The 12,376-nt window shown below is 38.4% G+C and overlaps 2 protein-coding genes across 2 annotated transcripts; both read right to left on the reverse strand.

Moving 5' to 3' along the window:
• Positions 1 to 2,374: 2,374 nt before the first annotated feature.
• On the reverse strand, positions 2,375 to 4,541 carry LOC133529025 (CWF19-like protein 2 homolog). The gene is made up of 2 exons (XM_061866612.1): positions 4,281 to 4,541; positions 2,375 to 3,050 (listed from the first exon to the last, which is right to left on the reverse strand). Exons 1-2 carry the CDS (start codon positions 4,459 to 4,461, stop codon positions 2,512 to 2,514), a joined length of 720 nt encoding a protein of 239 aa, XP_061722596.1. The 5' UTR covers positions 4,462 to 4,541; the 3' UTR covers positions 2,375 to 2,511.
• A 945-nt stretch (positions 4,542 to 5,486) lies between these two features.
• On the reverse strand, positions 5,487 to 11,581 carry LOC133529030 (uncharacterized). Its single transcript, XM_061866616.1, has 4 exons — positions 10,966 to 11,581; positions 7,845 to 7,998; positions 6,324 to 6,579; positions 5,487 to 5,667 (listed from the first exon to the last, which is right to left on the reverse strand). Exons 1-4 carry the CDS (start codon positions 11,144 to 11,146, stop codon positions 5,578 to 5,580), a joined length of 681 nt encoding a protein of 226 aa, XP_061722600.1. The 5' UTR covers positions 11,147 to 11,581; the 3' UTR covers positions 5,487 to 5,577.
• Between the last annotated feature and the right edge of the window lie 795 nt (positions 11,582 to 12,376).

The raw sequence follows: 12,376 nt of genomic DNA on the forward strand, positions 1-12,376 counted from the left end.
CACTACCATGCCGCCGCGAGCCGTTCTATCGATCGCCACTTTCGCGCGACGTTGCCAGCTCGCACGGACTGCCACGGACTATTTAGAAAGATTATAACAAGTGTCAATGTAGTGAATGTTCTAGGATGCCTGTCAGTGGCTTGCGTCGTTTTTGTTTTGGTGCGGAATAGACATACAAATCATACAATAAAAGTTAAACGTTTTAAAATGTGAAAGTACTAAAGTGGATAGCGTTTTTGTCATCCATTGAATACGCTTACTGAACTTTATATGTATTTACTGACAATGCCAGTGAGAATTTGGCATTGTGAAAAATATTATGAGCGACAGTAATAATTCTACTTAGTCATGCATATAAAAATAAACTTGATCTCTTAGACAGCGTCAAATTTGATGATGAAACTTGACAATTTCTCTGAATTGCGCGTTAATCGATCAAGAATTCCATTTTTTTGTGCGTAGTTTTTTGCGATACATGAAGATGAGTCAATCGCGGATGTGCACGATTGCTACATCTTTAATACCACAAGTGTGTTAATTGAACTGACTCATTATAGGAATTCTTCATAGTATTCTTACTTACAGTAAGCTGCAGAGATAGTCGACCCCCCTGCATACAATCTATTATGCAGGAGCGGGGACGGGGGCAATTCTCTCTGCAACTGACTGTACATGTAGGCTATTACTGAACCGGTGAGCTCCATCGCAGGCCCTGTCTTCACTTTCCATCAGGTGTGAACTGGCTAGGGCCTATCGCCGATCAGTTCGCTTTTCTCGCGTTGGTGTGGTGAAAAATGTTGTTTCACTCTGAAGCATAGTTTGTTAAACCCGTGTACCTTGAAACCCTTGCAACGCTTAAAGAGTCCACTCCTCGCAGCCTCAGCAGATCAGCCACAGCAACATACGAGGCCTTTATAGTTTAGTAGCTAGGTTTAGATACTGCATTGTATAGGTACTAAGGTCCAAATACATTTTAAAGGCCCGTTTCGTAGAATGAGATACGATAACGATAAGTTCTGGTTAAGATAAATTCTCATTTAGATATCGTTTGTATGTCGTTAATTGACAGAAGCAGCTCGATTCGGGCAACCAATGTCGCTTTGACGTTAGAAATATCGTAGATAGATCTTATTGGGATCACAGCGGAATCGAAATAAACGTCAATTTTGACATGTCTTTTAGTTATCGATCTTTAAAAGATCTTAAACGTGTCTTAATCATTCGTCGAATCGGGCCGTAAGTATTTTTCCCGTTTTATCTACGGCGTAGCGTAGGTTACGTTGTGGTATGAACTCTGAATCATATTGCATTTAGACGGTGAGGTGGTAAACAACAAACATATGACACATAGTGGCTGAAACGGTGGAATGGACTGGATTTATGTGATTTTGATGGATGTTTCCTGTACGAGTTTGTCACCGTGACATAGGAGCACGACATGGACATGTACACTGTCACTGAAGTGCAATTAATTATGCATAAAATGCCCAAGCACTCATTTGGTATACCAATTACGTTTACGTTTGTAGTAGTAGTAAAACTCTTTATTGTACAAAAATGAAAACAATAAATAAAACACTCATCATTTGTTACAAAGGCTAACTTATCCCTTTACGGGATCTCTTCCAGTTAACCTTTGAGCAATTGAGGGAGAATTGGGGACGGTAGACATCCGTACTGTATAAATGAGCGCAAAAAATAATAGAAAAGGTATTTAGTTCACTTATAACCTACAAATATACATGGTATACGACCTACAACAAACATATATAATATAAGTACGCTTACTTTTTACTACTTTATTTTTGTTACTTATTTGTGATTTAGAGGAATCTTACAACTAGTTTTAATTGCTATTTAAGTATTTATCCTGGATATAATTTAGTTTGGATACTATATGTTACTCTTAGCTTAGCTTTATATAATATGAGCTCGCGTCAGATCAAATAATCAGGCTTATTATACAGTAAGCTTTCTGTGAATCCGGGAAATTGTTTTTTGTTTCCATTATTTAGTCTAATTTAAATTACTTAGATGTATAAATAAATAAAAAATATTATAGGACATTATTACACAAATTGACTAAGTCCCACAGTAAGCTCAATAAGGCTTGTGTTGAGGGTACTTAGACAACGATATATATAATATATAAATACTTAAATACATAGCAAGCACCCATGACTCAGGAACAAATATCCATGCTCATCACATTTTTTAGGCCAGACCGGTCGTCACGTATGTATGTACGAAGAGTATTTGAAGAAAAGAATAATGGGATGATTAGTTGTCTATAAGTTTTCTCAATTTTTCAGAATAATGGGATGATTAGTTGTCTATAAGTTTTCTCAATTTTTGCCATAAAGAAAACTGTTATTTAAAGAAACTTATCTTTATTGGAATGAGACATAAAGCTATAAGAATGTACATCACAAAACCTATAGTGATAGTAGTATCGATCAGTAATCCTATCTAACAGCTTGAGCCAAGCTTAAGTCCGTGATATTATCAATACTAACTACTCGACTGCTTTGTTTGTGCAGTTGTTCTAATGTTTTTAATTAAAGTAATAACTTGACTTCGGAACTCTAATTTTTGATCCAGATCGAATCGCCTAACCGCTGGTAATAGCGATTCGAAAAATGATCTATCCTCGTCCTCAGAAGGTACAGAAAACGAGGTCTCTGTGAACGGCATCGGAGGCGGCGTATCTACGAATTCTAAAGTGGGCTCAGTCTTGACGTTTGCGACCCGTTTCCTTTTTAAATTGTCTATGGTTGAAGGTGGTTCGTCGTCGCTCCAATTGCAATCGTTCAATACTTGGAAGTGTCGTCTTTTGTTTTTCCTTTTGCGATCATCGTCAGCTTCGCTCTCCTCCCACAACTGATTTGAATTCGAGTCGTTCTCCTCCGCTTCGCTCCCTGAGTTTTTGTAAACTGCGTTCAGAAACGATAGGTGTTTAGCGTACATGTAACCCTTCTTCCCATCGGGCTTTTTCATGTTTCTTACGAAGGAGTCTCGAATGTTGCGCCATTTGCCGTGTAGTTTTCTGTCTGAAAGCAATAAAATGTTTAGTGGCCAGTTCGAGCGGATGTGGTTCTTGGAATTTGGGGATTTTGTTCTTATTTGGCTTAGGATATAAGTGTTTGAAGTCTGTAGCCCTGTTATTTCGAACAATGTTGTGTCATGATTTATATATGTTTACATTTAAGATAGCAGTTAAATAATAATTATACTGTGACAACATTATTATGTTACCCCGATTAATACAGGGGTAGTTGGGAAAATAACGTTATACTGTTGGCAACACGGTAGTTTTAGAAAGTGGTGGGGACACGGTAAATGTTGGACAGGCTCGTTCACTTGGGTTGAGGCCGTCAAAGAGGACGCATCGTAATGAACTGGTTAGGTCAGAGTACCTGCAAGTATCCCGATTGTTGTAGTAGTAATAGTTTAGAGTAACCATGCGAGAAGAAGCACTACAGTTGTAACAGTTATAACCAAGAATCGTTAAAATATCTTGAGTTATCTGACTGATAATCTAAAAGAGATTTCTTATCTCGTTAGTTTTTACATTTCCTGCTGTTTTGCTGCAAGCTGGCCGAGTCTCATATTTTAAAAGATGTCGTAAGTTGCAGAAGCAATAAGAACGCAAGGTAGGTATAAACCGGTTAGAGTGTTTACGCGCGTAGGCGCTACAAGTCGTTCTGTGTACGAACCAACCACGTCCCCGTCTAAATACGACGCCCTTTGTACAATTAGACTGACACAGCTGTATGCTATCACGGAATTCAATAGAAGGGTATGGCAAAATACACAGGTACAGTTAATTTGTTTAAGCCGTCAGTATATCTACCACATTTCGTACTGCGTAGGTACCTACATATATCTAAAAATAACTGCACTGCACGTGACGAGATGCCTACGTATAGGTAGATAGGTAAGTACATATAAGTTGAATTAATCATGACCTATAACAACAATCGCATTGTTGTATCTACAACTTTAATCACGAAATACTTAAGTTTGAAGTCATAATAATATCACTACTTGTCCTTCTTGTTTCTTGTAGGACAATGTGCGCATAAAGTGTGACCGCGGACGTAAAATCTAAGCGTACGTATAGTATAAAATAACAGCATGTAAAACGCGAATTCAACTGTAACTTGTAAACAACGTTTTGTATCCTACTTTTTGTTTCTTCAGAGACAGTCATGCTAAGATTATGAAAACTAAAGTTGTCTAGTGAATTCGTGACGATAAAAAAAATAAACGACACTCACAAACATCGTTTTTGTCTATCTCCGGCATCTCATCAAACTCTTCAATAAACAATCGAGCTACTTCACCCCACGCTCGATTTTTCCTGCTCTTATGGCGGTTGTCTTCGTGCGACAAGTCCCATATCTCCGGGTGTTTCTTCACTTCGTTTATGAACGACTCGACGTCGAGGCAGTACGACATAGCGGTTGCGCTGCGTGGCCTGCGTACCGCGCGCGTCTCGCGACTGGCCCGCTGCGCGGCCGCGGCGGACTGAGCCGGCGAGCTGGCAACGTCGCAAAAATAGGGTTTGAATGAAATTGATAAGTTCGTGTTTGTATTGCACTTTGTTAGTTGTCGGTATGAATAGTTGGAGAAGTATTGTGACGGAATTGTTTAATGCAGTGGCGTGTGGCACACATTTTTATACTACTATACTTAAATACGATTACTCGTAGCATAGGCACCATGGTTCTGTTTTACAATTTACTGAATTAATTAAAGATAGTTATTACAGTACGTGTAAACCTATCACACTACTTAATTACGCTATAGGTATTAGGTACTCCAACTTTAGCCTTAAGCCTAGCTTAAAGCATTTTAGATAGAGTCTTTCACCTCGGGTAAATATCTAGTTTTTCCAAGTTTAATCGTAGATTGCAATGTTCTTAAAGGATTGGTATCATATGGATTGGTATGATATAAAACAAACGCAACTAATTTCTTAGGTTTTTTCTCCTTTGAATACAATGCACTTCATTTTATGCGACATATATATTTTGCAACATTAATGTTTTAGGTTTACTATATATATACTGTAAAGACCCCGCGACTTCCCCAAAAAAATATTTTTATAATAGGTATGGCCCAAATTCTAAAAATGATTCATAGCATGCATTGAATTGCGCAACTCGGAGAGGGCGCCAAGTAAAAATTCCTCCACATTACTTTTACCGAAGTTCGCTACGAGCTTGCCAAGAATGGGAAGTGAGAATTTTCAGAATAAATCTCTACCTAAACCTTGTACTTTGGTAATATTTTTTGCAAGGATTTTAATAAATCTCCGCTATTTCTTTGGAGCTTTAAAATAATTTGGATTTACGGCTTGTCATCACTTTTAAAAGTGATGTATGTTATAACGGACATTTTTTATTTTCTTAGTGACATTGGCATTGTAGCAGTTGCCGCCCTTACCGAGATTCCGTGGAGATATTTAATTAAATAAACAGTAGGTTGTAAAAAAAAATATTTAATTCTCTTAACAATGTCAACTTATATTAATAGTAACTTAATTAAGTAATTGATTGATAAATGTAATCACTATTCGTCGCTTTCATTCCGCGTCAACTTTATATCCGATTCTGCGTGTGTGCTGACACCTGGCTCGTTGTACTGGTTTGAAACTGCTTCCTGCAAAACATTTTTAAAGATTACCATACCATTGAACAACTTAACGCTTTATTTTATAAAAATAACAATAAATAAGTAGTCCATCAGTACATCAAATTGCGATATGCACGCGATCGTGTGAGGGTATAAAATTATTTATAGGCATATAAATAAAAGCACGCTAAAGTACAAAGTATATAGAGCACTGTTTTGTGAAGATGTGCCTAAATCAGTAAATCGTCGAGATAACCCTGACAAGTAAATCGCTAAAGCGGATCGCGTTCTGAATATACCTTAAGTACTGATCACGAGTTTGGAAATTGAACTGGCTCGGTCGTCTAAGAATTCATCTCACGTACGCCTCTCAAATCCACTGCCGAGACAGGTCAGTCACAACTTACAGCAACAAAATTGCAGTATTGCCTAAATTGAACATTAAACAGTAAATATTTTCTTGAATTTTGAACTAAATTCATAACTCAAAACTTACAAACTAAATAAAAAAAAAAATACTAAAAAATATCCCCCTGCGGTCGCCGGTGACCTCTGCTAACCTTTTTGAAAGTTCCATAATGAGCTTAAAGGCACTTGGACCCCACGGACCAAGGGTTTCGACGCCAAAAGGCATGAAATTGTATTCGGAGCCGACGAGACTCCTATAAACTAGCGTTTCTAACCTGCATAATCCTCGCGATCCGCGCTCTAGCCCACATCTTAATTTTCGGTGGCAGCTGCCGCATCTCCGGCAAGAATGATAACAGGAACAGTTTATCACTATCTTCCCCTGTCTCCAAGGGAGGGAAGATGGGTAACGGCATCTCGAACTCTTCAGCTGGCCCTTCGTTCTCTGACGAGGATTCTTTGGCTTTACGTTTCTTGGCGCGTGGCTTCTTGACCTTGACTGGTAATGGCTCGTCTTCTTCGACCTCGTCTCTGTAAAAGGAAGGTAATTAGAAATTTTTCAATGTCCATTGAAACGGACGTGGACATTCTTGGTTTAGCAATACAAAGTACGACGGTATGAGGGTATGACACCGTCGGTATTTCACTTTGGATGTTGCTTTCTGATTTTTCAGACTATATTTTATTGTCCTTAAAGTTCTAAGCAGTATTTTTATAGTCCTTTTACATATTGCAATTAAATACACAAGGTAATGTGCTTGACTAGACTGACAGAATATATAGCCCATGGAATTGGTGCAAATGAGGTAGTTCTGTTTTTTAGGGTTCCGTAGCCAAATGGCATAAAACGGAACCCTTATAGTTTCGCCATGTCCGTCTGTCTGTCTGTCTGTCTGTCTGTCTGTCTGTCTGTCTGTCTGTCTGTCCGAGGCTTTGCTCCGTGGTCGTTAGTGCTAGACAGCTGAAATTTGGCATGCATATATAAATCAATAAAGCCGACAAAGTCGTACAATAAAATATAAAAATTTAATTTTTTTTAGGGTACCTCCCCTACACGTAAAGTGGGGGTGAATTTTTTTTTTCGATTCTACCCTAGAGTATGGGGTATCGTTGGAAAGGTCTTTCAAACCTAATAGGGGTTTTCAAGAAACATTTTTTGATAAAGTGAATATATTCGGAGATAATCGCTCCGAAAGAAAAAAAAAATGTGTCCCCCCCCCTCTAACTTTTGAACCATAGGTCCTAAAAATATGAAAAAAATCGTGGAAGTAGAGCTTAAGAAAGACATTAAATGAAAACTATAGCGGACATGATCAGTTTAGCTGTTTTTGAGTTATCGCAAAAAGTTTTCCCTTCATAGTAAAAAGACTTACTTTAATTAGGTACTGATTATGCAAATCTGCCTATTTGTTTAACTCGGGTGAAAGGTACCGTTTCATCCCTTGGTTAACAATTTACTATACTTTAAGCTCCAGTTTAGCTTATTGTGACGGAAGAGTAACTACGGAACCCTACACTGAGCGTGGCCCGACATGCTCTTGGCCGGTTATTTAATATGTTTGTAAAGATGAAATGGTAATAACAAATCCAAGTTTTCGACCTCGAAAGCCCTTCGGATCACTACCAATCATCATCACTACCAATATATATAAAAACAGAACTACCTCATTTGATGTAAGGCAACACCTCTTTTTTGGTATGATTTCCATGTATTAATAAATTTTGTAACGTTTCACACTTATAATGAAATATATATCATAGAACCCAAGTGCGTAGGTGCCGTGTCTAAAACTTACTCTTCGCTGAGCTCGCCCTCGAATCCCCCAAGGAAGCTCATTCGTTTGAAGTGCATGTACACTCTCGAGTTGATCCGTACACCTGTCTTCCGAGCCCGCAGCTCGCGGTTGTACGCGTCTCGCAGCGACCGCCATTTTTTCTGAAGCTGCAACACTGGAATATAGTAATAGTTTACTGCTACATATAGGACAATTACAGGCATGAATAATACAAAAGACGTTTTCCCGCTCCTTTTTTATATCCAGTCCTAGTTTTTTCTCTGCAACTCTAACCTTACATTCTTCAAACGGCCATACCATTAATGCAGTTTTTCTATCGCATGATTAACCAAATAATTATACATTCATTTACGCCTACACGAGCGTTTTAACCATAATTTTACTTCATGCTGATTTCGATATGTTTTCCTTAACGAAGGCAAGGAATTAACCTCAAAGTATTCCTTTTCGTATCGTTAGGGGTTGTTACACAGCCCCCGGCCGGTTTCAAGCCGGTTTTAAATTGAGTTTCCGTTGGCCCGTATTGTAATCGCAGGAATACTTTAGCATTTCATTATGACTCGTCTGGTCAGTGGCAATCAAAATGATAAAAGGGTTATCTTAGGTGGTATCTTATCTACTATATTTACGACATGTTTAAATTATAGTGTTTGGCAAAAACAAGAATTTGTTATGCAAAATGCTATCCCGTAGAGATTGCATAGCATAGCATGTGATCTATAAATTACATATTTAAAGTTATCAAGCGTTTCTCTTTATTTCATTTTTGATAAAAAAATATCTCCGACTTTTTTGTCATCACTCATCAAAACGATTCTAACATATACATATTCAATGTGGCTACGTGCGTTATTTTATTAGTTTTATTACTTATGTATATTGTATCATAAATTAAATGATATTTGCACCGAAGCTCGAAGTTACGTAGGTATGCTAAATATCAGGCCAATGGAAAATTTTGCTTAGAAGACTTACTTTACCTAACTAAACATACAACAGACATTTCAATGATTTAGTAGGCAGTTGCCACCGTTAACATGTTGTGCCGGCTGTTCGTTTATCGTTTAAAGCCAGAAACAACAATGTTTTTTTTGTATAATAAGTTCAATTATAATAAACATTGCCGGTAGAGGGACGTGGACGGGGCAGGCTCAAACGGAGATGGCGGGATGACCTGGACAGCTTCCTGAACAACTGCCCAGCAGAGACACTCAAACAAGCTAATAAGAATAAAAACAATATTGGAAATAAGAATAATGTTTATGTGAATAGCAGAATAAAACCACACGAAATGAGCAAAGTTCCAATTTCCAATCCTCCAGCTGTTATCGTCCGCGAGTATGCGTCACCGATATCAATCAAAATTGTTCCCATACTTGCGATAAACAACAACTGGGTCACCGCCGCACGTGCTCTTTGTCGCTTTCATCGTTCTGCCCCACTAATGCATAACGAGCGTATGTTACATTCAACTTCAATAGCGGATAGAAAAAGCGCCAAAATTATTGTTTTACAAACGTTCGCGTTCAAAAGTATTTTGCACACTATATTATATTATATAGTTTTACTAGAAACATTCCATTTATAGTTATTTGTTTTACAAGGGGGTAAAGTTGTTGTTTAACCGCTCGTGCTAATATTGATATCCGAGCAAACGAGAGATTCCGAAATTGAACCACGAGCGTAGCGAGTGATTCGAGAAGTGGAATCTTGAGCGTTGCGAGGGTTTCAAGGCACGAGTGTTAAACAAATTTTGCCTCCGAGTGAAACACAAAATTTTTCACCACACCAATGCGAGGAAAATTGTACCTACTAACTATGAAATACCAAAAAAATCCAAATGAACGCAATAAATAAATCAACATTTAAAAGTCAATTCTACCAGCTAACATAGGAAACAACTCAAAATTTGCATCTGATTACTTTGCCCCACAACTTTCTCATTAGTTTTTGAAAAATCAAGAGGGCCTTTACCAGTTGGTGTGATGAAAAAGCTATTAGAGAAAGAGAGATACTTTTGATACTTAGCCCCATCCGCTACAATTGATTCTGAATCTACAATAGTAAACTAATTTAAAACCAGCAGTTTAATGCTCTAAAATAAGATATACAGTTGAATGAGTTACCCAAAACATACGCCGGTACGTTTATAATGAAATTACCTGTAAAGCAAAAACCATTTGTTATTTCTTGCCCAGTGACTGCCTAATGGTTTTTATGGAATCCTTGTGCCCATTCCGTAAATTACTTTTACGGGCTGTCCTTTATGACGGACATTGAACTTTGTGAGGGTTATGTCTATTTCAATGGCCTTTTATTTTCATTTGAATGTTTTTTTATTTTATTTAAACCTCCTAATTGCTTTGCCTTGGCACCCTTGGACCCGGGTACGTCCTTAAACTACGTTCAAAACAGAGGTATGGGCACTGGGAATGTCGTCTCGCTTTGTGTGGTAGGGCACAGCACGGCAGATGTCATTCCAGATCTAGAGTAGAGCCCAACTGGGGAAGTACCTCCACCTTACAGAAAACCGCAGCCAAATAACACTAGACTCTACTCAGTGTTGTGTTCCTGCCGGTGAGGAAGGTTGCCAGAGCTCAACGAGGGGGAGGGGGTTAGGGTCGGCAACGCGCATGTAACTCCTCTGGAGTTGCAAGCGTACATAGGCTACGGAGACTGCTTACCATCAGGCGGGCCGTATGCTTGTTTGCCACCGACGTAGTATATAAAAAAAAGGTATGCCTTCTACAGTATTTTTTTCAAACCCGACGGGTACGCCGACAGATGTCATCTCAATATTTCTTTTTTTTTAATTAATGATACCTGTCACCTTACCCATCGAGTTTGGAAATTAGTAATATTACTGTAAGGATATTTGAAACTTAAAGAAATACGAGTAAATATTATGACTCCCGAATATTGATAACTATTGCACTATGTATTAGGTATCTAATTATGTTCCTATCTAGAAGTTAGAACTTGCATTATACCCATATATAGTTATCTAACTATTGCAAATTGTAAGAAATATTCTGAGCCAAACATAACTAAGAATATTTCTTCCCAATCTTGCCAGCGTTCAAAATTTTTATGGCATTGCCTAGAAAATTCGAGAACACACCTCTATCATAAGCCATAGCTTTGCTGTAACTCTCCCAATCTTGAAACAGGGCAGCCCCTACTTGCTTCCACAGCGTTAACTTTTCCTCCCTGTCCGCCGGTTGGTCCGACTTGTACAAAGCCGGCCTAACCTTCACTTCTTCTATCAGTCGAGTCGGATTCAAATGTTCGAACTCATACATCTTGATAGTCTGTATGAACAAGTTTATTATGTAAATTTACATTTAATCGCTTCTAGAATACACAGAGTACCCTATTGAGTATGGAAATGAACGCCTATTGATTACTTTCATATAAAAGTTAGGTTATTTTGACCTTGAAAGCGAAAAGAAACACTCACTACCTAAGATTAAGGTTCAAAAACAAAAATCATCACTTTTTTTTAATCGTGGGATGTCAACGACAATCAATGTTTTTTATCGTGCGTTTTTGTGACGCGACAATCGCGTCCGCGGCCGGGCGTGCGACTGACGCGCGACTGCGCTCTGCGCATGGCCACGATAATCGCAGCATAGCGGAGTCGAATTGATTTCGGTGCGTTTAGTCGGTGATTTTAGTTGTTCCCATGTTGTAGGTAGTTTTTTTGTATACAGTTGCTCAAATAGTGCTACTTTACGTAGCTGTTTAGCGTGCGGAAAGTTGGTTTTCGCGAACTAGTGCTTTTTACTTTCCCATTTTTAGGGTTCCGTAGTCAACTAGGAACCCTTATAGTTTCGCCATGTCCGTCTGTCTGTCTGTCTGTCTGTCTGTTGGTTAACAATTTACTATACGTTAAGCTCCAGTTTAGCTTATTGTGACGGAAGAGTAACTACGGAACCCTACACTGAGCGTGGCCCGACATGCTCTTGGCCGGTTTTTTTTTATTTATCCTTCTATTGACGCTCTAAAAATAGGTGTTACCCCGGATTGGACACACATTTTAAAACCTTAGGTTGCAAAATGACGCTTCAATAGAGTTTAGAGGTTGAAATATGAGGTAGAAGAGCGCTATAGTAGTGCTATAATAGCATCGATCAAGTAGGTACTTAGGAGTTACAGAGTTGCCAAATAAGTGACTATTTCAGTAGTACTTAAGGTCCATATAGGTGATACAGCTTTAGATGGTATATTAGCATTTCTGTGCAACATTTGTAACACTATATTGCGACCTATGTCCAAAATATAGTTATTTGTTAAAGGTAAGTATAATAATTAAGTATTAAGGTGAGCAACACTGCAACAATGTTACCGTGTTGCTCTACAAAAGTTAGCTGCGATGTGGACGCACCTCTAAACGAAACGAGCTAGCCGAATCTTCCCTTTTCTATTTTATTTTATAGTTCCTAAACGTTCTCAAGTAACGCGAGTTATTTTCCGTCGGACCGTAATGGCGTCCGGTTCGAATTTCAAGTTCCGAACGCCTTTTCTGTGTT

This window comes from Cydia pomonella, chromosome 20 (assembly GCF_033807575.1).
Source record: "Cydia pomonella isolate Wapato2018A chromosome 20, ilCydPomo1, whole genome shotgun sequence".
NCBI classification, from domain to species: Eukaryota; Metazoa; Arthropoda; class Insecta; order Lepidoptera; family Tortricidae; genus Cydia; species Cydia pomonella.

Coding starts and splice junctions, on each gene's coding strand:
- LOC133529025 (XM_061866612.1), bottom strand. CDS start 4,461: ATGTCGTACTGCCTCGACGTCGAGTCGTTCATAAACGAAGTGAAGAAA. Junction 3,051..4,280: donor GATAGACAAAAACGATGTTT/GTGAGTGTCGTT, acceptor TATTGCTTTCAG/ACAGAAAACTACACGGCAAA.
- LOC133529030 (XM_061866616.1), bottom strand. CDS start 11,146: ATGTATGAGTTCGAACATTTGAATCCGACTCGACTGATAGAAGAAGTG. Junction 7,999..10,965: donor AGCTATGGCTTATGATAGAG/GTGTGTTCTCGA, acceptor ACTATATTCCAG/TGTTGCAGCTTCAGAAAAAA. Junction 6,580..7,844: donor GAGGGCGAGCTCAGCGAAGA/GTAAGTTTTAGA, acceptor TTCCTTTTACAG/AGACGAGGTCGAAGAAGACG.